General features: G+C 54.0%; 1 protein-coding gene across 3 annotated transcripts; it reads left to right on the top strand.

Annotated features, from left to right (window-relative positions):
* The first annotated feature begins 2 nt into the window (after positions 1-2).
* On the top strand, positions 3-9,397 carry IRAK1 (interleukin 1 receptor associated kinase 1). Of its 3 annotated transcripts, none has more exons than XM_054676309.1 (14): positions 3-234; positions 313-480; positions 583-714; positions 834-937; positions 1,125-1,313; positions 1,557-1,621; positions 1,792-1,906; positions 2,834-2,952; positions 3,255-3,462; positions 3,804-3,869; positions 5,624-5,860; positions 6,469-6,859; positions 7,224-7,373; positions 7,987-9,397. In XM_054676309.1, exons 1-14 carry the CDS (start codon positions 99-101, stop codon positions 8,043-8,045), a joined length of 2,139 nt encoding a protein of 712 aa, XP_054532284.1. In that variant the 5' UTR covers positions 3-98; the 3' UTR covers positions 8,046-9,397. The 3 variants fall into 3 exon arrangements, with proteins under 3 accessions (XP_054532284.1, XP_054532286.1, XP_054532285.1); XM_054676311.1 differs by having other exon boundaries at positions 8-234; positions 6,559-6,859; XM_054676310.2 differs by having other exon boundaries at positions 14-480; positions 6,559-6,859.
* Positions 9,398-23,682: the final 14,285 nt, after the last annotated feature.

Below are 23,682 nucleotides of genomic sequence, written 5' to 3'. Positions count from 1 at the left end.
GGGGAAGTGAGTCAGTGTCCGCGGACCCGGCCGGCCCAGGCCCGCGCCCGCCGCGGCCCTGAGAGGCCCCGGCAGGTCCCGGCCCGGCGGCGGCGGCCATGGCCGGGGGGCCGGGCCCGGGGGAGCCCGCAGCCCCCGGCGCCCAGCACTTCTTGTACGAGGTGCCGCCCTGGGTCATGTGCCGCTTCTACAAAGTGATGGACGCCCTGGAGCCCGCCGACTGGTGCCAGTTCGGTGGGTGGCGGCGGGCTGCCGGGGGGCGGGAGGCGCGCGGGCTCCTGGCGCCGACGCCTGACGCCCCCCGCCCCGCAGCCGCCCTGATCGTGCGCGACCAGACCGAGCTGCGGCTGTGCGAGCGCTCCGGGCAGCGCACGGCCAGCGTCCTGTGGCCCTGGATCAACCGCAACGCCCGTGTGGCCGACCTCGTGCACATCCTCACGCACCTGCAGCTGCTCCGTGCGCGGGACATCATCACAGCCTGTGAGCGCGGGACTCCGGGCACCCCACGGCTGGGAGGCCGGCGGGCCCCACGGGGCTCCCCCACCCGGGCCTCAACCTTCCTTTCCTTCCTTGGCGTCCCAGGGCACCCTCCCGCCCTGCTTCCGTCCCCAAGCACCACTGCCCCGAGGCCCAGCAGCATCCCTGCACCCGCCGAGGCCGAGGCCTGGAGCCCCCGGAAGTTGCCATCCTCAGCCTCCACCCTCCTCTCCCCAGGTAAGAGGGCCCGGTTGTTAGGCTCGGTGGACCCAAAGAAGAGCCCACCTTGACCATGGCCACGGCTGTAGACCCTGCTAGCTGGTCTCTGCCTGCCTCTCACTGGTGTCTTTATGAAGCTTTTCCAGGCTCCCAGACCCATTCAGGGCCTGAGCTCGGCCTGGTCCCAAGCCCTGCTTCCCTGTGGCCTCCACCGCCATCTCCAGCCCCTTCCTCTACCAAGGTAGGTGTCCCCTGCCCCCCAGGGAAGATTCGAGACAAGGAGGAAGGAATTCAGCCTTTGATGTACCGCAGAGCCCCAGTCAGCCAAGCTGGGTCAGCTGGGAGGCAGCTGTGGCGGGGAGAGCCTGGAGCCTTGGGCAGAAGGGAAGAGACAGGGACCCCACCTGATCCAGGCTCTCTTCCCACAGCCAGGCCCAGAGAGCTCAGTGTCCCTCCTGCAGGGAGCCCGCCCCTCTCCGTTTTGCTGGCCCCTCTGTGAGATTTCCCGGGGCACCCACAACTTCTCAGAGGAGCTCAAGATCGGGGAGGGTGGCTTTGGGTGCGTGTACCGGGCGGTGATGAGGAACACGGTGTATGCTGTGAAGAGGCTGAAGGAGGTGAGTGTCGCACCCTGGCAGGGACCCTGGAAGGCCATCAGATAACCCTCACCACTTCTCCAGCCTTTCCTCCTCGCTTCCCCACACAACTCCTTCAGCCCTCATTCTGGCGTAGGGTCCCTGGCCCCTTGGTGGTTCTGGGCCTCGGGTAGGTGGCACTGGTGGCCCGAAGGCCTTTGCTTCGAGAGCCTCACGCTGCCCGTCTTCCCTGCCCCTTCCCCCACCGCACCCTGGGGGCTGCAGGACGCTGACCTGGAGTGGACTGCAGTGAAGCAGAGCTTCCTGACCGAGGTGGAGCAGCTGTCCAGGTGAGGCCAGAGGGGGAGCCACACCAGGTCCCGTGGGGCTTCAGACCGCACACCACAGGACCTGGCTCCCTTGGGCACCTGAGGCCTGGCAGGCCCGGGCGAGCTGAGGCCCCAGCCAGGGCTGCCCACCCAGTCTGGCCTGATGGAAAGTGCTCCCCTTTTGCAAACAGGTTTCGTCACCCAAACATTGTGGACTTTGCTGGCTACTGTGCTCAGAACGGCTTCTACTGCCTGGTGTACGGCTTCCTGCCCAACGGCTCCCTGGAGGACCGTCTCCACTGCCAGGTAGGCTCACCTGGCCCGGCACGCTTCCCAGGACCCAAAGCACTCCTGACACCTGGCTGGAGCCGGGCGCGGGGCCTAGGGCTTTCAGCCTGTGTGAGTGGGTCCTGCCAGCAGGCCAGGCCTGCACTTCCAGCTCCCCAGCAGCACCCGGCTCAGGATTTGGCCCACGGTGGGGTCACTTTTTTTTTTTTTTTTTTTTGAGGTGGAGTCTTGCTCTGTCATCCAGGCTGGAGTGCAGTGGTGTGATCTCAGCTCACCACAACCTCCACCTCCCGGGTTCAGGCGATCCTCCTGCCGTAGCCTCCCGAGTAGCTGGGACTACAGGCATGCACCACCACACCTGCCTAATTTTTGTATTTTTAGTAGAGATGAGGTTTTGCCACATTGGCCAGGCTAGTCTCGAACTCCTGACCCCAGGTGGTCTGCGCGCCTCAGCCTCCCAAAGTGCTGGGATTACAGGCGTGAGCCACCACGCCTGGCCCGACCCAATGTTTTCTATAGAGCTCTTTCCCAGGCCTCTCCCCTTTGCAAGCAGCGTAGCTGGAGGGTCTCATCAGCAAGCCCCGGAGGCGAGGGGGTCTGGGGCTACCAGCTGGACCACCTACAGCTGAGGGAGGGCCCCCTTGCCGCCTCCTGCATGCTGCGTTTGGGGAGAGCGGGAAGAATGCCTTCAAGGACTTCCCGACCACCAGGGACAAAGGGATGAGCCCTGGGAGCCGAAGCCCAGCAGATTCTATTGAACGTGTCCCCAGCCATTGCTTAAGAAGTGCAGGTCACGGAGACTTTGCTCCTCGTTTTCCAGAAGGGGGAAACTGAGGCCTAGAGACTGAAGTGGCTGTTCCAGGCTGCACGGTGACAGGTAGAAGGATGGTTGGGATCAAGGAACGGCCATCCAGCAACCTCCCCTGTCCCCCTTTGCCACCCCAGACCCAGGCCTGCCCACCTCTCTCCTGGCCTCAGCGACTGGACATCCTTCTGGGTACAGCCCGGGCAATTCAGTTTCTACATCAGGACAGCCCCAGCCTCATCCATGGAGACATCAAGAGGTGAGGAGGGGCCCTTGAGAACTGCCGGGGCAGGGCCTGCAGCAAGGGGGGCCCCGTCCTATCAATGTGGGGATCAGGCACGGCCTGGGACCTCAACACCCCGGCATCGCACAGGTGTGGGAACGGGCCAAGGATGGGCCCTACTGATGAGCAGAGGCCCCCAGGCAGCTGGAGCGCTCAGGGCCGTGCCAGCGCTTTCTGTGGGCAAGGCACCGGGCTGGCAGCCTCGAGTCCAGCCTTATCTAAGCCGGGCAGGTGTAGGAGCTAGGACCGGGCTGATGCCACTGTCTTCCCTCCCCAAGTTCCAACGTCCTTCTGGATGAGAGGCTGACACCCAAGCTGGGAGACTTTGGCCTGGCCCGGTTCAGCCGCTTTGCCGGGTCCAGCCCCAGCCAGAGCAGCATGGTGGCCCGGACACAGACAGTGCGGGGCACCCTGGCCTACCTGCCCGAGGAGTACATCAAGACGGGAAGGCTGGCGGTGGACACGGACACCTTCAGCTTTGGGGTGGTGAGCCACTGACCCCTCTGCTGGCTCAGAGGAGGAGAAGCCACAGGCAGGCAGAGGCGGGGGCTGCAGAGTGCACTGCAGGCCAGGGGCCATCTGCCAAGACCCCAGGAGGCTGCAGCTCCAGGGTCCCCCTCCCTCCGAGGCTCTCCTCCTCACCCTGCACCTAACTGTGTGTTTGTAATTTGTCTTCAAGTGTGGGCTCTCCGAGTTGCCCGAGCTTCAGTCCCATAACATCTGGCTCTGCCTTTGTCCACACCCTTGTCAGGCCCAATCCATGTCCACACCAGAGGCCTCTTCCCTGCCAAGGCCACTGTCATGCTCTCCCTCTTCCCTCTCTCCAGGTAGTGCTAGAGACCTTGGCTGGTCAGAGGGCTGTGAAGACGCACGGTGCCAGGACCAAGTATCTGGTGAGCCCCTTGAGGCAGGGCCAGGAGGGACACACAGCTGCTGGCAGCCAGCAGGCACAGCCCCAGTGGCGGGGATAACTGGGGCGCAGTGCCCATGGATGCCTCTGCTGCCACAGTGGCCTCATTTTTGAAAGTAGGCAGGGCCCCAAACAACTTTGTTTACCTTGCCGAGGACAAACCTGTCTGTCCTGCAGACACTATGGGCCTTGTACAGACCCCACCTGGGCTGGGGGCAGGGGGAAGGGTGGTCCCAGGGCACTGAGACCCAAGCTGCAGTGGAACTCAGAGGACTCTGGCCGGAGAAAGGTGGTGGTAGAGAAGAAGCAGGCCCCGAGGAACCTCCTGGGCCCCAGCAGGCTGCAGCTGAGCTCTCCGCACCGTGCAGGGCAGCCTGAGCTGCCTCACGGTCTTACTCCACTCAGTCTGCCTCACCGTGGACTGTGGTGGGGCCAGGAGACTAGAGACCTGGGTTTTAGCCCCAGCCTGACAGTGGCCTTCCAGCATATTCCTGCTCCCCTGTGGGCCTGTTTTCCCATATGCAAAACAGACTTCACAGAATGTGCTCAGCCAGTAATTGCTTCACTGCTTCTCCTCTCGTTTGGGGCGGTTCCTGTGTGCTGTGGGGTCTCCGTCAGGATTCAGCCCCGCTGAGAACCCAGGAGCCGGGCTTGAGCCCTCCTTCCTTTCCCTTCCCCGTCCGTCCATCCATGCATCCTGCTGAAGAAGCGCACCAGGCTCCTTGGGGGTCCTTGGACTTCCCCACTTGCTCCGCACCCTGCAGCCAAAGTGCTCTTTTCAAAGGCCCCTTTGCCTTTTCTCTGCTCTTGCGGTGAAGGCCCAGTCCCTTATGTGGTTGACCCCCCAACGCCCCAGGTCCCTGGGACTCAGGGCACTCCCTGCTGCCTGCTTCACAGCCTTAGTATGTGCCGTTCGCTCTGCGAGAAAAGCCACCGCCCACCCAGGTGGTTCGTCCCGGTCTGTCTGATTTCAGAACTGGAGATGGCCTCCGATCCTGTTTCCACCCCGGGGGCGCCTCTCTGTGGGGCACCTCTCTCTCTGGGGTACCTCTTTGTCTGTGGGGCACCTCTCTGTGGGGCGCTTTCCTTCTCGGCTCTGCCCTCTCAGGCTACTTCCTGCCTTCAGACCCCAGCTCCATGGGGCTCTCCCCCACCAGGAAGTCAGCTCTGTCAAACCAGGTCCCAGGGTTCTGTTTGTTCCTGTATCCCTAGGGCCCAGAGCACCACTGGCCCACAGTAGGTGTTTAATAAATCTCTAGAAGCTACTCGGGAATCTGAGGCAGGAGGATCGCTTGAGCCTGGGAGTTGGAGACCAGCCTGGGCAACATAGCAAGATAGGCATGGTGGTACACACCTGTAATCCCAGCTGCTCGGGAGGCCGAGGTGGGAGGATCACTTGAGCCTGGGAGGTTGAGGCTGCACTGAGCCATGATTGCACCACTGCACTCCAGCCTGGGTGACAGAACGAGTCCCTGTCTCAAAAAAAAGTAAGTTGTAGAAAGACCACGAGCTGTGGCACAGTGTCTCACACCTGTAACCCCAGCACTTTGGGAGGCTGAGGCGGGAGGATCACTTGAGCCTACTTGGAGACCAGCCAGGCCAACAAAGCGAGACCCCATCTCTCTCTCTCTCTTTTTTTTTTTTATCAAAACCCATACGATTGAGTGACAAGGACCTGAGGACTGCAGCTGCAGGTGTGGCCACCTGGTAGCCATACTGACAGTATTTATCCCACAGAAAGACCTGGTGGAAGAGGAGGCTGAGGAGGCTGGAGTGGCTTTGAGAAGCACCCAGAGCACACTGCACGCAGGTCTGGCTGCAGATGCCTGGGCTGCTCCCATCGCCATGCAGATCTACAAGAAGCACCTGGACCCCAGGCCCGGGCCCTGCCCACCTGAGCTGGGCCTGGGCCTGGGCCAGCTGGCCTGCTGCTGCCTGCACCGCCGGGCCAAAAGGAGGCCTCCTATGACCCAGGTAGCCAGCTGCCCACTGGGACGGGGTGGCCAGATAGAAAGCCCGCATTCCAGGCCTTGCTCTGTAGTGACCCCATCTCAGCACCTGCTAGGTCTCTCTGGAGTCTCCACACATTCCTTGCTTGCCCTTTGGTTCTGTTTGGGGCAGCGCCCCTCTGAACTGAGGGGCCCCGGGCAGTCCTGCTTTGCGGAGCCCAGCTCCGACCCCCTTCACATAGAGAGAAGGAAAGAGCTTCTGCCGCGCCCCCTGCTGGGCGCACTGCACTACTGCATCTGCCTTTTTCTGTCCCCTCCCTAGTACCCCACCTCTTCTCCTCTGGTGACAGTTGAAAATGGAGAGGCCCCGTTTGAGGGCAGCGGGGCAGTGAGATTCATTTTGTAGAAAAGAACGAGGCCATTCTCAGTCCTTGCTTTTGGCAGCCACGCTTCTCAGCACTCCCTGTGATGGGAACAGAGGGGCGAGGGGCAGAGCGTTCCCAGCTGCAGGGTATGTCATTTTAGAGCCCCGGGGCAAGTCACGGACGGCCTGGAGCAGCCCTGTGGTTTGCCCACGGGGTGACCGGCCAGGGCTGCCATCTCACCCTGAGAGTCCCTCTTTTCCACTTGCAGGTGTACGAGAGGCTAGAGAAGCTGCAGGCAGTGGTGGCGGGGGTGCCCGGGCATTCGGAGGCCGCCAGCTGCATCCCCCCTTCCCCGCAGGAGAACTCCTACGTGTCCAGCACTGGCAGTGCCCACAGTGGGGCTGCTCCATGGCAGCCCCTGGCAGCGCCATCAGGAGCCAGTGCCCAGGCAGCAGAGCAGCTCCAGAGAGGCCCCAACCAGCCCGTGGAGAGTGACGAGAGCCTAGGCGGCCTCTCTGCTGCCCTGCGCTCCTGGCACTTGACTCCAAGCTGCCCTCTGGACCCAGCACCCCTCAGGGAGGCCGGCTGTCCTCAGGGGGACACGGCGGGAGAATCGAGCTGGGGGAGTGGCCCAGGATCCCGGCCCACAGCCGTGGAAGGTAGCTGGGGAGACGGGTTCCCAGGAGAGGGACCAAGGCCTCTTTGGGCCAAAGCCCCTGTAAGTCCCCACCCCAGCCTTCTAGAAGAGAACCAGGGCCAAATGTTCAGCTCACTGTGTCCTTAGCAACCCTGGTTTCCCCTCCCCAGGCCACATCCTTCCCAGGTGGAGCTTGCTCTCCAGCCCTCCCCCCACCCCATTCCTGAAGGCTGGGAACAAGGAGGGCTCTGTCTGGTAGCCTGAGAGCTGGGCCCTGCCCTTGGACTTCTCTGAGGAATTCAGGCCTGAGGCCAGGGAGGCAGGGTGCTAGGCTGGGGGCTGGGGAGACGCAGCATGAGGCTAAGGGAGTGCCATCTCCACCCCAGGACTGGCCCTTGGCAGCTCTGCATCATCGTCGTCAGAGCCACCGCAGATTATCATCAACCCTGCCCGACAGAAGATGGTCCAGAAGCTGGCCCTGTACGAGGATGGGGCCCTGGACAGCCTGCAGCTGCTGTCGTCCAGCTCCCTCCCAGGTGCTGCCGCCCAGGCTGGCCTCTGGGGTGCTCAGGCGCATCCGTGTCAGCCCCAAAGAGCAGAGTGTCTGTCCCGACTGCGCTGAGGGCGTGGGGCAGCCGGGCAGGCCACTGGCTCTGGCGACCTCTAGAAGCCCAGCCGGCCCCACATGCCTCCCTTAGTAAGACCCTGGCCCACTCCCTCCCTCGCCTCCTGACAGTAGCACCTCCTTTAGCCCAAGGGTGCCTGCCCCACTCTGTGCTTTCAGGAAATAGGAAGCCCCAGCAGGAATTTTCCATCCCAGGTACTATTTGAAGAACCACTGCTTAGGAACCCTCAGCTGGGCGAGGTGGCTCATGCCTATAATACCAGCACTTTTGGAGGCCAAGATGGGAGGATCACTTGAGCCCAGGAGGTGGAGGCTACAGTGAGCTGTGATCAAGCCACTGCACTCCAGCCTGGGAGACAGAGTTAGACCCTGTCTCAAAAACAAACGAACAAACAAACAAAAACCCTCAATTCCCACGAACGCCCCAGGAGATAAGGGAGCATGGCCCAGGCCTTGAGCCAGGGCTTCTGGCAGTAGGGGAGCCTCCCCCATTTGCTAAGTGGACTTTCCTCTTCCTTCTGTAGGCTTGGGCCTGGAACAGGACAGGCAGGGGCCCGAAGAAAGTGATGAATTTCAGAGCTGATGTGTTCACCTGGGCAGATCCCCCAAATCCGGAAGTCAAAGTTCTCATGGTCAGAAGTTCTCATGGTGCACGAGTCCTCAGCACTCTGCAGGCAGTGGGGGTGGGGGCCCATGCCCGCGGGGGAGAGAAGGCGGTGGCCCTGCTGTTCTAGGCTCTGTGGGCATAGGCAGGCAGAGTGGAACCCTGCCTCCATGCCAGCATCTGGGGGCAAGGAAGGCTGGCATCATCCAGTGAGGAGGCTGGCACATGTTGGGAGGCTGCTGGCTGCACAGACCCGCGAGGGGAGGAGAGGGGCTGCTGCGCAGGGGTGTGGAGTAGGGAGCTGGCTCCCCTGAGAGCCATGCAGGGCGTCTGCAGCCCAGGCCTCTGGCAGCAGCTCTTTGCCCACCTCTTTGGACAGTGGCCACCCTGCACAATGGGGCCGATGAGGCCTAGGGCCCTCCTACCTGCTTACAATTTGGAAAAGTGTGGCCGGGTGCGGTGGCTCACGCCTGTAATCCCAGCACTTTGGGAGGCCAAGGCAGGAGGATCGCTGGAGCCCAGTAGGTCAAGACCAGCCAGGGCAACATGATGAGACCCTGTCTCTGCCAAAAAATTTTTTAAACAATTAGCCTGGCGTGGTAGCGCACGCCTGTGGTCCCAGCTGCTGGGGAGGCTGAAGTAGGAGGATCATTTATGCTTGGGAGGTCGAGGCTGCAGTGAGTCATGATTGTATGACTGCATTCCAGCCTGGGTGACAGAGCAAGACCCTGTTTCAAAAAGAAAAACCCTGGGAAAAGTGAAGTATGGCTGTAAGTCTCATGGTTCAGTCCTAGCAAGAAGCGAGAATTCTGAGATCCTCCAGAAAGTCGAGCAGCACCCACCTCCAACCTCGGGCCAGTGTCTTCAGGCTCTACTGGGGACCTGCGAGCTGGCCTAATGTGGTGGCCTGCAAGCCAGGCCATCCCTGGGCGCCACAGACGAGCTCCGAGCCAGGTCAGGCTTCGGAGGCCACAAGCTCAGCGTCAGGCCCAGGCACTGATTGTGGCAGAGGGGCCACTACCCAAGGTCTAGCTAGGCCCAAGACCTAGTTACCCAGACAGTGAGAAGCCCCGGGAAGGCAGAAAAGTTGGGAGCATGGCAGACAGGGAAGGGAAACATTTTCAGGGAAAAGACATGTATCACATGTCTTCAGAAGCAAGTCAGGTTTCATGTAACCGAGTGTCCTCTTGCGTGTCCAAAAGTAGCCCAGGGCTGTAGCACAGGCTTCACAGTGATTTTGTGTTCAGCCGTGAGTCACACTACATGCCCCCGTGAAGCTGGGCATTGGTGAAGTCCAGGTTGTCCTTGAGTAATAAAAACGTATGTTGCAATCTCGGGCTCTACTTGTGGACTTTGTTGCACCGAAAGCCTTGAGCTTTCCTGATGCCTTACACTTCAGGGTTCTTGAGCGTCCAGGGTCTTGTTACTACTCTGGGCTGGCCACACCCAGCACTTCCCGTGTCAGGTTTTTCCTGATGTAGTCCATGTTTTTTATGCTATTCTAAATGGTATCTTTGATTTTCTAGTTCATCATGATATTATACAGAAATGCAATTGATGCTGGGCACGGTGGCTCACGCCTGTGATTCCAGCGCTTTGGGAAGCTAAGGCGGGCAGATCACTTGAGCCCAGGAGTTTGAGACCAGCCTGGGCAACATGGCGAAACCCCGTCTCTACAAAAAGTACAAAAATTAGCCAGGCATGGTGGTGCATGCCTGTAGTTTGAGCTACTCAGGAGGCTGACCCAGGAGGATAGTTTGAGCCCAGGACGTTGAGGCTGCAGTGAGCCATGATTCCACCACTGCACTCCAGCGCGGGCAACAGAGAGAGACCTTGCCTCAAAAAAAAAAAAAAAAAAAAAAAAAAGTGGTTGAGTTTGCATATGAACCGTATATTCTGTGACCTTGTTTAAATTCTTTTTTTTTTTTTTCTTTTTTTGAGATGGAGTTTTGCTCTTGTTGCCCAGGCTGCAGTGCAATGGCGCTATCTCAGCTCACTGCAACCTCCGCCTCCTAGGTTCAAGTGATTCTCCTGCCTCAGCCTCCCGAGTAGCTGGGATTACAGGTGCCCACGACCACACCCGTCTAATTTTTTTGTATTTTTAATAGAGACAGGGTTTCCACATGTTGACCAGGCTGGTCTCGAACTCCTGACCTCCAGTGATCCGCCCGCCTCGGCCTCCCAAAGTGCTAGATTACAGGTGTGAGCCACTGCACCTGTCCCTGGCTGTCTGTATATTTACTTTTTTTTTTTTTTTTTTTTTGAGATGGAGTTTCGCTCTTGTCACCCAGGCTGCAGTGCAATGGTGCGATCTCGGCTCATTGTAACCTCTGCCTCCCAGGTTCAGGTGATTCTCCTGCCTCAGTCTCCCGAGTAGCTGGGATTACAGGCGTCCGCTACCACGCCCGACTGATTTTTCTATTTTTAGTAGAGACGGGGTTTCAACATGTTGGCCAGTCTGATCTCAAACTCCTGACCTCAGGTGATTCACCCACCTCAGCCTCCCAAAGTGCTGGGATTACAGGTATGAGGCACTGTGCCCGGCTTTTTTTTTTTTTTTTTTTCTTCAGACAAGAGTCTTACTCTGTCACCCAGGCTGAAGTGCAGTGGTGCAATCTTGGCTCACTGCAACCTCCGCCTCCCAGGTTCGAGCGATTCTTCTGCCTCAGCCTCCATAGTAGCTGGGACTACAGGTGTGTGCCACCATGCCCAGCTAATTTTTATATTTTTATTTAGTAGAGACAAGGTTTCACCATGTTGGCCAAGCTGGTCTCGAACTCCTGACCTCAAGTGATCTGCCCGCCTCAGCCTCCCAAAGTGCTGGGATTACAGGTGTGAGCCGTGGCACCCAGCCCAGCCTTATTCTTTTAAACAATCTGACAATCTCTGCCTTTAGTTGGTCTGTTTAATCCATTTCCATTTAATGGTTGGAGTTAAGTCTATCATCTTGTTATTTGTTTTCTATTACCCCATCTGTTTTGACTTTTGGATTAATTACATATTTCTGGGATTCTGTTTTTTCTCTGCTATTGGCTTGGTCGCTCTAGTAATTCAGTGAGACTGCTGGTTCCGCTCAGGCCCCTTTGCTGAACCATGGTGTGAAAGTGCCTCCAGGCAGAAACTCAGGGTACTTGTAAGGCTCACCTTCTTTGTTTTCTCTCTGGTCACAGCCCTGCACAGCCTATTGTCCGATATCTAAAAATAGTTGCCCAGTGTTTTAGGTGTTTACAACTGGCATCAGTTATTCCACTGTGGCCAGAATTGCAAGTTTCTCCTCTTTTCTGAGGACTTCTTCACTCATAATGTCACCCGACATGATCAATTTCTTCCTTGCTTCTGGATCTATTTCTTTTCTTTTTTTTTTTTTTTGAGACAGAGTCACTCTGTCACCCAGGCTGGAGTGCAGCAGCATGATCTCAGCTCCCTGCAACCTCTGCCTCCCGGGTTCAAGCAATTCTCCTGCCTCAGCCTCCTGAGTAGCTGGAACTACAGGCATGTGTCACCAAGCCCAGCTAATGTTTGTATTTTTAGTAGAGACGGGGGTTTCCCCATGTTGGCCAGGCTGGTCTCGAACTACTGACCTCAGGTGATCCGCTCACCTTGGCCTCCCAAAATGCTGGGATTACAGGCGTGAGCCACTGCGCCCGGCCTCTGGATCTATTTTCATCAAACATGTCCTGGTAGCTTCCGTTCTTGAAGAATAAAAATAAAAACTCATTTGACCCAACACCCCCTCCAACCACAACCCTAATTCTCTGTTCCTCTTTGTAGCTAAACTTTTCAGAATCCTTGTCTGTTTTCTCACTTGCCCATTCCCTGTGCAGTCCCTCTTCCTCTGCTTCTACCCCTGCCACTCCATCCAATCAGCGTTCATCCAGAACACCAGGGATCTCCGTGTTGTCAAATCCATCCAGTCCTCTTGGACTTTCTCTCGCCGGTGCCCACTCCCCCACCAACCGCTTGTCTCTTGTGACCTCTGTGACGCTGAAGTCTGTGTTCTTTCTCAGCGTGCGTGGGCTCTCTCTACCCAGCCTCTACAAGGTGTGAGTCCCTCCAGACACGCCTCTGCGCCCTCTTAGCTGCCTGCACTCATTCCCGACGGTGATCTTCCTCATTCTCACGGCTCTATCATGTCCATTCCCAAACGGCAGCGCCTCCGTCATGCTCTCTCTCCTGAGGTTTTGGCCTTCTGATTTTTCTCACAGGCACCGTAAACTTAGATGGCCAAGCAGACTTGGGATTCCCTTTCACCATGAGCTTCCCACCTCAGCGTGTGGGACTAGTTCCAGCGCCCACCCAGCTGCCCACACCAGAGCCTCAGGAGTTAGGCTTTTCTGAAAGACTTTGTTAGGGAGGTATAAGTTAAAGGTAGAAAAGTACACAAACCGTACTCGTACAGCCCAATGACTGTTTTATATGTACACGGCCATGTGGCAGCCACCACATAGACCCACATATGAACCTGCTCCAGTTATCTCTTGCTAGGTACCAAGCCACCCCAAGATGTAAGGGCTGAAAATAATGGCAATGTTTGTTTTGCTCGCGAGCCTGTGCTCTGTGAGGTCTCAGTTGGCAGAGCTCACCTGCTGCAGTCGGTTAGCCGGGGCAGCCCGATGGCCACGAGCTGGAACCACCCAGCGGCTCCTTCGTGTCCAGCGGAGGACGCTGCCGGGGTGAGGACACCTCCATGTGCCTGTGAGGCTGGGTTCTCCGGGGAGCATCTCAAGCTAGAAAGCCCAGCGGAGGCCACGTCATCTGATGGCCTGGCCTGGGGATCAGGTGCTGCCACTTCCCCGGCAGCCTGCTCACTAGACGCAAGCCTCTGAGGCCAGTGTATGCAAGGGGAGAGGCGCTGTGGGCCGCCTTTTTTGATGAGAGTAGCACCAGAGAACATCCAAACCTGGCTTTAAACACATAGATAGTTTTGCATGTTCTGGAATTTCATGTCAATGAGATTGTGTTGTGATTTAGTTTGGATGTGTGTCCCTGCCCCAATCTCCAGTGCTGGAGGCGGGGCCTGGTGGGAAGTGACTGGGTCATGGGGGCAGATTTCTCATGAATGGTTCTGCGCCATCCCTGGGTGCTGTTCTCATGATAGTTGTTTAACAGTGTGTGCTACCTCCACTGTCCGGCTCTTGCTCCCGCTGTGGCCATCTGATGTGCCTGCTCCCCCTTTGCCTCCCGCCATGATTGGAAGCTTCCTGAGGCTTCCCCAAAAGCAGATGCAGCCATGCTTCCTGTACAGCCTGCAGAACCGTGAGCCCATTGAACCTCCTTTCTATATAAATTGCCCGGTCTTGGCTATTTCTGTACAGCAGTGTGAGAATGGATTAACACACGTGGTACGAACTCGCGTCTGCCTGCTATTGCTCTGCACTGTTGTTCTGTTGCAGCCGTGAGTAGCGCTAAGCGATTGCTTTGCCTTCCCAGGTAGCGTTCCATTGTAAGAACGGGCCGCATTTGACTCTTTCTACTCTTGGGCGTTTGGATTGAGTTTGGGGCTGGCATAAAGCTGTTATGAACATTTCCGAATCTGTCTTGCTGCACGTACACACTCATTTCTCTTGGGTGTTGTACACATCTTTATACACATGTTGGAACATCTGATCAGGGAGACCTGATGGCCCCACACCTGAGTGTGCAGTAGGTCTCCCTGACCTACTGCGTCCCCTCCGCCTTCCAGATCCCAGTTCCGGCCAGTTTTTGTATTTTTTGTAGAGATGGGGTCTTGCCATGTTGCCCAGGCTGGTCTCGAATTCCTGGGCTCACACGATCCGCCCACCTCAGCCTCCCAGGTAGCTGGGACTGCAGGCGTGAGCCCCCACGCCTGGCCTAGTGTGTTCATTCTCGATTGTGTTGATGGTTTGGCAGATATAACTTTCAAACTGTTCACTTTAAATGTGCAGTTTATTTTATGTCAATTATACCTCAATAAAGCTGTTTTTGGCCAGGCGCAGTGGCTCACGCCTGTAATCTCAGCACTTTGGGAGGCCGAGGCAGGCAGATCATTAGGTCAGGAGATCGAGACCAGCCTGGCTAACATGGTGAAACCCTGTCTCTACTAAAAATACAAAAAATTAGCCAGGCGTGGTGGTGGGCGCCTGTAGTCCCAGCTACTTGGTAGGCTGAGGCAGGAGAATGGCGTGAACCCAGGAGACGGAGCTTGCAGTGAGTCAAGATGGCACCAGTGCACTCCAGCCTGGGCGACAGAGTGAGACTGTGTCAAAAAAAAAAAAAAGCTGTTTTTAAGAAATAAAATGGGCCAGGCGCGGTGGCTCACGCCTGTCATCCCAGCACTTTGGAAGGCCGAGGCGGGTGGATCACGAGCTCAGGAGATCGAGACCATCCTGGCTAACATGGTGAAACCCCGTCTCTACTAAAAATACAAAAAATTAGCCGGCCGTGGTGGCGGGCACCTGTAGTCCCAGCTACTCAGGAGGCTGAGGCAGGAGAATGGCGTGAACCCGGGAGGCGGAGCTTGCAGCGAGCGGCGATCGCGCCACTGCACTCCAGCCTGGGCAACAGGGCAAGACTCCATCTCAAAAATAAAATAAAATAAAATGCAGCCGGGCACGGTGGCTCATTCCTGTAATCCCAGGACTTTAGGAGGCTGAGGTGAGAAGATCACTTGAGGTGAGGAGTTTGAGACCAGCCTGGCCAACATGGTAAAACCCTGTCTCTAGTGAAAATACAAAAATTAGTGGGGTATGATGGTGCACGCCTATAATCCCAGCTACTCAGGAGGCTGAGGCAGGAGAATCACTTGAATCCGGGAGATGGAGGTTGCAGTGAGCTGAGATCACGCCATTGCACTCCAGCTTGGGCAGCAGAGTGAGACTCTGTCAAGAAAGAAAGAGAGAAAGAGAGAAAGGAAGGAAGGAAGGAAAGAAAGGAAGAAAGAAAGAATGTCTCTTTGAGGCAGCATATTGATTGATTGGTTTTATTTTCCCTCTACTCCAGCCCGGCAATCTTTGTGTGTTTATCCATTTTCATTTTAATGGATTTGCCAATATGGCTGTATGTGAGATCTTTTATTGTGATAAAATATATACAACATAATATTCATCTGTTTAACTATTTATAAGTGTACAACTCGGGGGCATGGGCTTTGTTTCTTCACCCTCCACATCCTCCTCGTCCTTCTCCACACCATTCGACCCTGACCCCCGCCACCCTCCTGCTCTGGCTGTGTGTGAGGACCAGCTTACCATTTGTTTTCTGTTGTCCCATCTGTCGTTGGTTACTTTCTTTCTCTTTTTTTGCCTTTTCTCAGTGTCACTTTTCATTATTACTCCAGCAGTTACCCTAGGGATTGAGTCTGCGGCGCAGTGGCTCAAGCAACGCCAGAGCCTCCCAGCAGCGAGACTGTGTTTCCGCCGGGCCTCGGGTGCTCTTGTTTTCGTATATTTTAAATCCCAAAGGACACTATTAGTGTTGTTCTAAACAGCCCATTTTTTACCCATGTATATACCCTTTCTAGTGCGTTCCATGCCTTCCTGCAGATCTGTTTTTCCACCTTAGATCTCGATCTCTCTCTCTCTCTCAAATTATTTCTTGGCAGAAAATAGGGTCAAGAAAATAACAAGTGGATAACATCATCTCAATAGGAGACATTGAAGAATACGAGTGAACACCCATTCTCAGCTCCGTTCTGATCCGGACTTATTCCTACAAACATGCCACAAACCCTCTCTGGGTCCCAGCACATAGAAGGCAGTGTATTTTGAGTGAAGTTTGAAATAACAGTATGTGTCTCTTTCATGTGTTTATTGAGACAGGATCTCATTATGTTGCCCAGGCTGGAGTGCAATGGCGTGATCATAGCTCACTGCAGCCTTGTTCTCCTGGGATTGAGTGATCCCCACCTACACCCTACCCCCTGCCCACAGCCCCCGCTTTAGCCTCTCGAGTACCTGGGACCTCAGGTGCATGTCACCATGCCCAGCTAATTATTTTTATTTTTAGTAGAGACAGGGTCTCGCTAGGTTGCCAAGGCTGGTCTCAAGCCCCTGAGCTGAAGCGATCCTCCTTCCTCAGCCCCCCCAAAGTACTGGGATTACAGCTGAGCCGCTGTGCCCAGCTATCCTGGGCTTTTTAACAGCTGTGTTAAGACATCTACCTCACACGCCACAAGGTTCAGTTGTTTGAAGTGTGCAACTCCGTGTTTTTAATAGATTTACAGACTTGTGCAACCAGCACTCTATTTGAGCATATTTTCATCATTCCAAAAAGAAACACTGGCCAGGCGTGGTGGCTCACACCTGTCATCCCAGCACTTTGGGAGGCCGAGGTGGGTGGATCACCTGAGGTCAGGAGTTTGAGACCAACCTGGCCAACACAATGAAACCCCATCTCTACTAAAAATACAAAAATTGCCCAGTCATCGTGGTGGGCGCCTGTAGTCCCAGCTACTCAGGAGGCAGAGGCAGGAGAATTGCTGGAACCCAGGAGGCAGAGGTTGCAGTGAGCCGAGATCATGCCACTGCACTCCAGCCTGGGTGACAGAGCGAGACTCCATCTCAAAAAAACAAAACAAAACAAAGAAAAAAAAAACACCATACCTTTTAATAGTCACTACCCATTTCTCCCCCATTTTCCCTTCCAGCTGAGGCAGTCACTCATCTCCTTTCTGTCTCTATAGATTCACCTACTCTGAAAACTCCATATAAAGGGGATAATACTCATGGGATCTTTCGTGTCTGGCTTCTTTCACTTAGCATTATGATTTTGGGGTTCATCTGTGTTGTAGCATGTCTCAGCACGTGATTCTTTTTTTTTTTCTGAGACAGGGCCTCATTCTGTCACCCAGGCTGGAGTGCAGTGGTGTGATCTCAGCTCACGGCAACCTCCGCCTCCCAAGTTCAAGCAATTCTCCTGCCTCAGCCTCCCGAGTAGCTGGGACTACAGGTGTCCACCACCATGCCCGACCAATTTTTGTATTTTAGTAGAGATGGGGTTTCACCATGTTGGCCAGGCTGGTCTCGAACTCCTGACCTCAAGTGATCCACCCGCCTTGGCCTCCCAAAGTGATGGGATGACAGGCGTGAGCCCCCGCACCCATGCTGGGTTTTCTGTGTATTTTGCCCACATGCGTCCCTTGGCTTTTCTCTCAGTTGAGTTTATGAGCCACACTCGGTTCCACTCGTGATGTTTGGTTGGGTTTTTTACTAAAGATCTCCCCAAGAGCCATGCCTGTGGGCTCTAGGACAGCAGTTGCCGTGGCAACCCCCAGCAAGTGCTTGTGAGCGGAAGCTGGTTTCACCCTGTCAGCGGGAGGGGAGAGACAGGGGACAGGCTGGCAGAGGGACCGGAACCTGTGGTTTCTGAGGGACAGGGCAGCACAGAGACGCCACTCACCTAGTGAGAGGCTGGAGGAGCAGGCAGACTTCGTGCTACCGCCTTCACGGCGGAGCAGCTGCCACCCGATCGCAAATGTAACAGAAATGGCCTCGCCCATGCTTTTCTGGGAGAGAAGGAAAGTCAGTGAATGAACAACTCCCTCTTGGGTTGGGTTTTCTGCTGAGTCACTGCCTTAATGGCTACCAGAGACAACTGACACCCCCTCGCTAGGCCGGTTTCTAAGGCAACCATTGAGCAAGGTGGCCAGTGCCAACCAGCCTGGAATCAGAAGAGACGCCCATACCCGGCCACCATGTTGCCTTTTTTATTTCTCTCCAGAATTTTTAGAGCCTATTTTTTAAAAAGAAAAACAAAACAAGCTTTTCCTTTTAAAAAATACCCTCTCAAAAAAAAAAAAAAAAAAAAATCCAAACAGTACAGACACGTACGAAGTAAGAAAATCTCCTTCTCAGTCTCCCAGCCTCCAGTCCCCTGGCTAACACTAGCTGTGGCCACCAGTCCCTGGTTTAAGTCCCCTCTACTCACGCTTCTCTCATGATTCCACGCCTCGCCAGTTTCACTTAACAAGACAAATCGAGAGTGTTCCCTGGACACAGATGACCCTGACTTTTGTCCTTTTTTAGAGCTGTATGAATGTACTCCATGTCATTTATTTCACCAGCCTCCCCAAAGGGTCAGTTCGGTTGTTCCGGTTTCTGTGTGTGTGTGTTTTTGCACTTAGGCAAGATCTTTAGGCGAGATCTCTATGAGCAGCAGTCAGGATCTGGCTCTGTCACTCAGGCTGGAGTGCAGTGGTGCGATCATGGCTCACTGCAACCTCGACCTCCCAGGCTCAAGTGATCCTCCCATCTCAGCCTCCCGAGGAGCTGGGACTACAGATGTGTGCCACCACGCCCGGCTAATTTTTTATTTTTCTGTAGAGATGGGGTCTCACTATGTTGCCCAGGCTGGTCTCAAACTCCTGACCTCAGGTGATCCACCTGCCTCGACCTCCCAAAGTGCTGGGATGACAGGCGTGAGCCACCACGCCCGGCCGAAATGACCCTTTTAAATAAATGTTGGGTTAAGGAGGAAATTAAAATTTTAAAATAGTAAATATAACTTTATGGCAATACATTTGAAAAGTCTAGATTAACTGAATGACTTTCTGTGAAAAATAGAAATCTTCAGAGTTGTCTCAAGAAGTAGTAAAACTGTGCCAAGCACAGTGGCTCACGCCTGTAATCCCAGCACTTTGGGAGGCCGAGGCAGGCAGATCACTTGAGGTCAAGAGTTTGAGACCACCCTGGCCAACACGGTGAAACCACATCTCTACTTAAAAAATACAAAATATTAGCTGGGCGTGGTGGCGCGCACCTGTAGTCCCAGCTATTCGGGAAGCTGAACCCGGGAGGTGGAGGTTGCAATGAGCCGAGATCGTGCCACTGCACTCCAGCATGGGTGACAGAGCGAGACTCCGTCTCAAAAAATAAATGAATAAAGAAGTAGTAGGCCAGGTGCCATGGATCACGAGGTCAGGAGTTCAAGACCAGCCTGGCCAAGATGGTGAAACCACGTCTCTACTAAAAATCCAAAAATTAGCCGGGCATGGTGGTGGGCACCTGTAATCCCAGCTACTTGGGAGGGTGAAGCAGAGAATTGCTTGAACCCAAGAGGCGGAGGTTGCAGGGAGCTGAGATAGTGCCACTGCACTCCAGCCTGGGCGACAGAGCAAGACTCCATCTCAAAAAAAAAAAAAAAAAAGCCGGGCGTGGTGGCTCACGCCTTTAATCCCAGCACTTTGGGAGGTCGAGGCAGGGGGACTACCTGAGGTTGGGAGTTCAAGACCAGCCTGACCAACGTGGAGAAACCCCGTCTCTACTAAAAATACAACATTAGCCAGGCGTGGTGGCGCATGCCCGTAATCCCAGCTACTTGGGAGGCTGAGGCAGGAGAATCACTTGAACCTCGGAGGCAGAGGTTGCGGTGAGCCGAGATCGCGCCATTGCACTCCAGCCTGGGTGACAGAGCAAAACTCTGTCAAAAAAAAAAAGAAGTACTAAAACTGAATAGACCATGAGTCACATATGAAAAGGAATTGCTAGGTGCTAAGCTTCTAAAGGGTCCCTCTAGGTCCCCAGGCTGCTCCATGTGACAGGCACAACCCATCCCCAGTGTAGAACAAATTCTTCTTGCCTTTCATAAGGAGAGGTGTTTGCATAAGATGGAGAGCCGAGTAAGCCCAAGTACAGCAAGAATCGAGTTTTCCCAGCCCTGAGAGGCCCTGGTTGGCTGCAGCCTGATGAGGTGCTAGGTGTGGCCGTCTGGCTTCCCACCCTGTTCTGCGTCTCTGGCTAATTAAACTAAGAACCAAATATGGTCTGTATTTCTACCCATCTGCAGCCACCAGGTGCTAAAAGGGATTCCCAGCTGCCCTGTCTATGGAGCAGCCATTCTTTTATTCCTCTATTTTCCTAATAAACTTGCTTTCACTTTACTGTAAAAAATAAAAACAAAAAACAAAAGGGATTCCCCACCCCCGCCCCGTTTTCCCAATTTCAGCTGTTGGCTGTAGACTCCCCAAAATCACCACCAGAAAAACCTGTTGTTCAGGCAAAGCTGAGTTTATTGGACTCACTGCAAAGAGGAAGAACACTCCCCCGACAGAGCCGGCCTCAGATCACTAGGGAGGAAAGGAGGAGAGAAAATGCCCGAAGTCCGAGCCGGCGTGGGGAGGGCCGGGTGGGAAGCATGGTCAGACTTGGACGGCTTTGTGCAGTCTCGGGCCGGGCTCTGCGAGTCTCATCTTTCAGGAGCATGGGTGTGTTGGTCCTGGAAGCGAATTGACTTGTGCTAGTTCTCAGGATTGTGTGGCAGAGCAACAGGTCCCAGAACTGTTTATCACGGGGATAGGAAGGCACCTCGCTCCCGGCATTGTTGAACACAGGGCTAGGAAACAATGCTGGGTTCAGGCTTCCCAACCAAGATCCCCAGCGGACAACAAAAGGAGGACAAAGGCCACTGCCCATTCCCACTCCCCTACGAGCCCACCAAGATCACCTGTTGGTAAAGTCATTGCTGCCTGCAGTAAGGGAGACTGCAACCTTGCCCATGCCTGAGAAGTTTCTGGAAGGGTGAGGTTAAGGTTCATGTTGGAAAATAAGTACCCTTGGGTTTAAGAACCAGAATGATGCCAGAGCGTGGTGCACACCTGCAGTCCAGCATTGTGGGAGGCCAAGGTAGATGGATTGCGTGAGCTCAGGAGTTCAAGACCAGCCTGGGCAACAGAGGGAGACCTAATCTCTACAAATAGTAATTAAAAAATTAGCTTGTGCACTTCAAAAAAAAAAAAAAAAATTAAGAGTAGGCCGGGCGTCGTGGCTCATGCCTGTAATCCCAGCACTTTGGGAGGCCGAGGCAGGTGGATCAGCTGAGGTCAGGAGTTTGAGACCAACCTGGCCAACATGAAGAAACCCTGTCTCTACTAAAAATACAAAAATTAGCCAGGCGTGGTGGTGCACGCCTGTAGTCCCAGCTTCTCGGGAGGCTGAGGTGGGAGGATTGCTTAAGCCCAGGAAGTTGAGGCTGCAGTGAGTCTAGATCTCATCAGTGCACTCCAGCCTGGGTGACAGAGTGAGACCCTGTCTTAAAAAAAAAAAAAGAGAAAGAAAGAAAGAAAAGAAAAGACAACCAGGCCGGGCGTGTTGGCTCACGCCTGTAATCCCAACATTTTGGAAGGCTGAAGCGGGCAGATCACAAGGTCAAGAGATCAAGACCATCCTGGCCAACATGGTGAAACCCCATCTCTACTAAAAATACAAAAATTAGCTGGGTGTGGTGGTGCAAGCCTGTAGTCCCAGCTATTTGGGAGGCTGAGGCAGGAGAATCACTTGAACCCGGGAGGCAGAGGTTGCAGTGAGCCGAGTTTGTGCCACTGCACTCCAGCCTGGCAACAGAGCGAGACTCTGTCTAAAAAAAAAGAAAAGAAAAGAAAAAAGAACCAGAATAAGACTCATTACAAGCAACCTGACTGAAACATGATGGACTCGGGCCCCACGTCTTAAGGGGGATTTGGTACAACTCAATGGGGTGGGGGCGGGCGCAGTCGCTGGAAAAATAAAACCATTTATTGCATGTACTTCCAAGTACATGCAAGAAATGAGACTTACTACAAAGACTGGTTACAGGAGTGATGTCTGACAGTAAAATCAGACAAGAGCAAAGCAAATGACACCCAGTCTCAGATAGGCCCAGTGAAGACAGCCAGAATCTCCTGACTCAAACCTGCCCAGCAGACCAGAGGACGTTTCAGTGGTGCAATCAAGTGATTTACAAAGAATGAGAACTTTGCTTCATCCTTCCAACACGTATTCCTTGTGCGCCACGTCCGGCTAACTTTTTCAATTGCATTGGCCAATTTAACATTGGGAAACGGGAAGAAACAGTGGTGATCCTGGGAATATTGTCTCATTCTTGACTAATGAAAATGCTGTGGTGTTTCACCATTAAGCACAGTACTGTTTGTGGCTTCATACAATCAGCTCATGAAGCTGTCATCTCTGCAGATTTCACTTTTTTTTTTTTTTGAGATGGAGTTTCACTCTTGCGGCCCAGGCTGGAGTGCAGTGGAACCATCTTGGCTTACGGCAACCTCTGCCTCCCAGGTTCAAGCGATTCTCCTGCCTCAGCCTCCCAGACAGCTGGGATTACAGGGGCCCGCCACCACACCTGGCTCATTTTTTGTGTTTTTAGTAGAGATGGGGTTTCACCATGTTGGCCAGGCTGGTCTCAAACTCTTGACTTCAGGTGATCCACGTGCCGTGGGCTCAAGTGATTCCCCTGCCTCAGCCTCAGGTAGCTGGGATTACGGGTGCCCACTACCACACCCGGATAATTTTTGCAGTTTTACTAGAGACAGGGTTTCACCATGTTGGTCAGGCTGGTCTCGAACTCCTGACCTCAGGTGATCCACCTGCCTCGGCCTCCCAAAGTGCTGGGATTACAGGGGTGAGCCACCACAGCTGGCCTTTTTCTACTTAGGAAGCTGACGTGGGAGGGTTGACTGGGCCCAGGAGGATGAGGCTGCATGAGCTGTGGTCATGCCACCGCACTCTAGCCTGGGTGACAGAGTGAGGTCCTGTCTCAAAAAAAAAATTTTTAGTGGGCAAAAGATCTGAATAGACATGGCCAACAGGTCTATGAAAAAATGCTCCACATCACTCACCATCAGGGAAACACAAGTCAAAAGCACCATGAGATATCATCTCACCCCAGTTAAAATGGCTTTTAACAAAAAGATGTTTAAAAAAATAACAAATGCTGACAAGGATGCAGGGAAATGGGAACCTCGTACGCTGTTGGTGTGAATGTAAAGTAGCACAGACAGTACGGAGAACAGTATAGTCCAAAAACTACAAACACAACTACCGTATTAGCCAGCAATTTCACTACTTGGTATATATTTAAAGGTATATATTTAAATTTGAAATCACCATGTCAAAGAGATACCTGCACTCCCGTGTTCATTGCAGCACTATTCACAACAGGTAAGAGATGGAATCAACCTAAGAGTTTATCAATGGGTGAATGGATAAAGAAAGTGTGATATCTGTACACAACGGAATCCCATTCAGCCATAAAAGAGAAGGAAATCCTGTCATTTGCAACAAAATAGATGAAACTGGAGAACACTATGTTAAATGAAATAAGCCAGGTACAAAAAGACAAACACCACACAACCTCACTGATATGTAGAAAATAAAAAAGCTGAACTCATAAAGTAGAATGGTGGGTACCAGGGGCTGCAGGGTGGTGGGTGGGGAGGGAAGGATGAGATGTTGGCCAAGGGATTCAAAATTCCAATTAGGAGGAATTCCAATTAGTTCAAGAGATTTGTTGTACATCATCGTGACTATGGTTAATAACAATATGTTGTGTACATTTGGTTATAGTTTATTCACTTCTTTGCTTTTTTTAAGAGTCAGGTGTGAACCCTGAATATCTGAGAGAGGTCTCAGTGAATTTAGAAAGTTTGTTTTGCCAAGGTTGAGGATGGTCCTGACGACGACATGTGCCTGAGGTGGTCAGAGCACAGCTTGGTTTTATACATTTTAGGGAGACATGAGACATCAGTCAACATATGTAAGATGAACATTGGTTTGGTCCAGAAAGGGACAACTTGAAGTCGGGAGGGGGCTTCCAGGTCATGGGTAGATAAGAGACCAATGATTGTGTTGTTTTGAGTTTCTCATGAGCCTCTCCAAAGGAAGCAATCCAA

This window comes from Pan troglodytes, chromosome X, assembly GCF_028858775.2.
Source record: "Pan troglodytes isolate AG18354 chromosome X, NHGRI_mPanTro3-v2.0_pri, whole genome shotgun sequence".
Lineage (NCBI taxonomy): Eukaryota > Metazoa > Chordata > Mammalia > Primates > Hominidae > Pan > Pan troglodytes.
The sequence above is the reverse complement of the archived record's forward strand: the minus strand, read 5'-3'. Positions and strand labels throughout refer to the sequence as shown.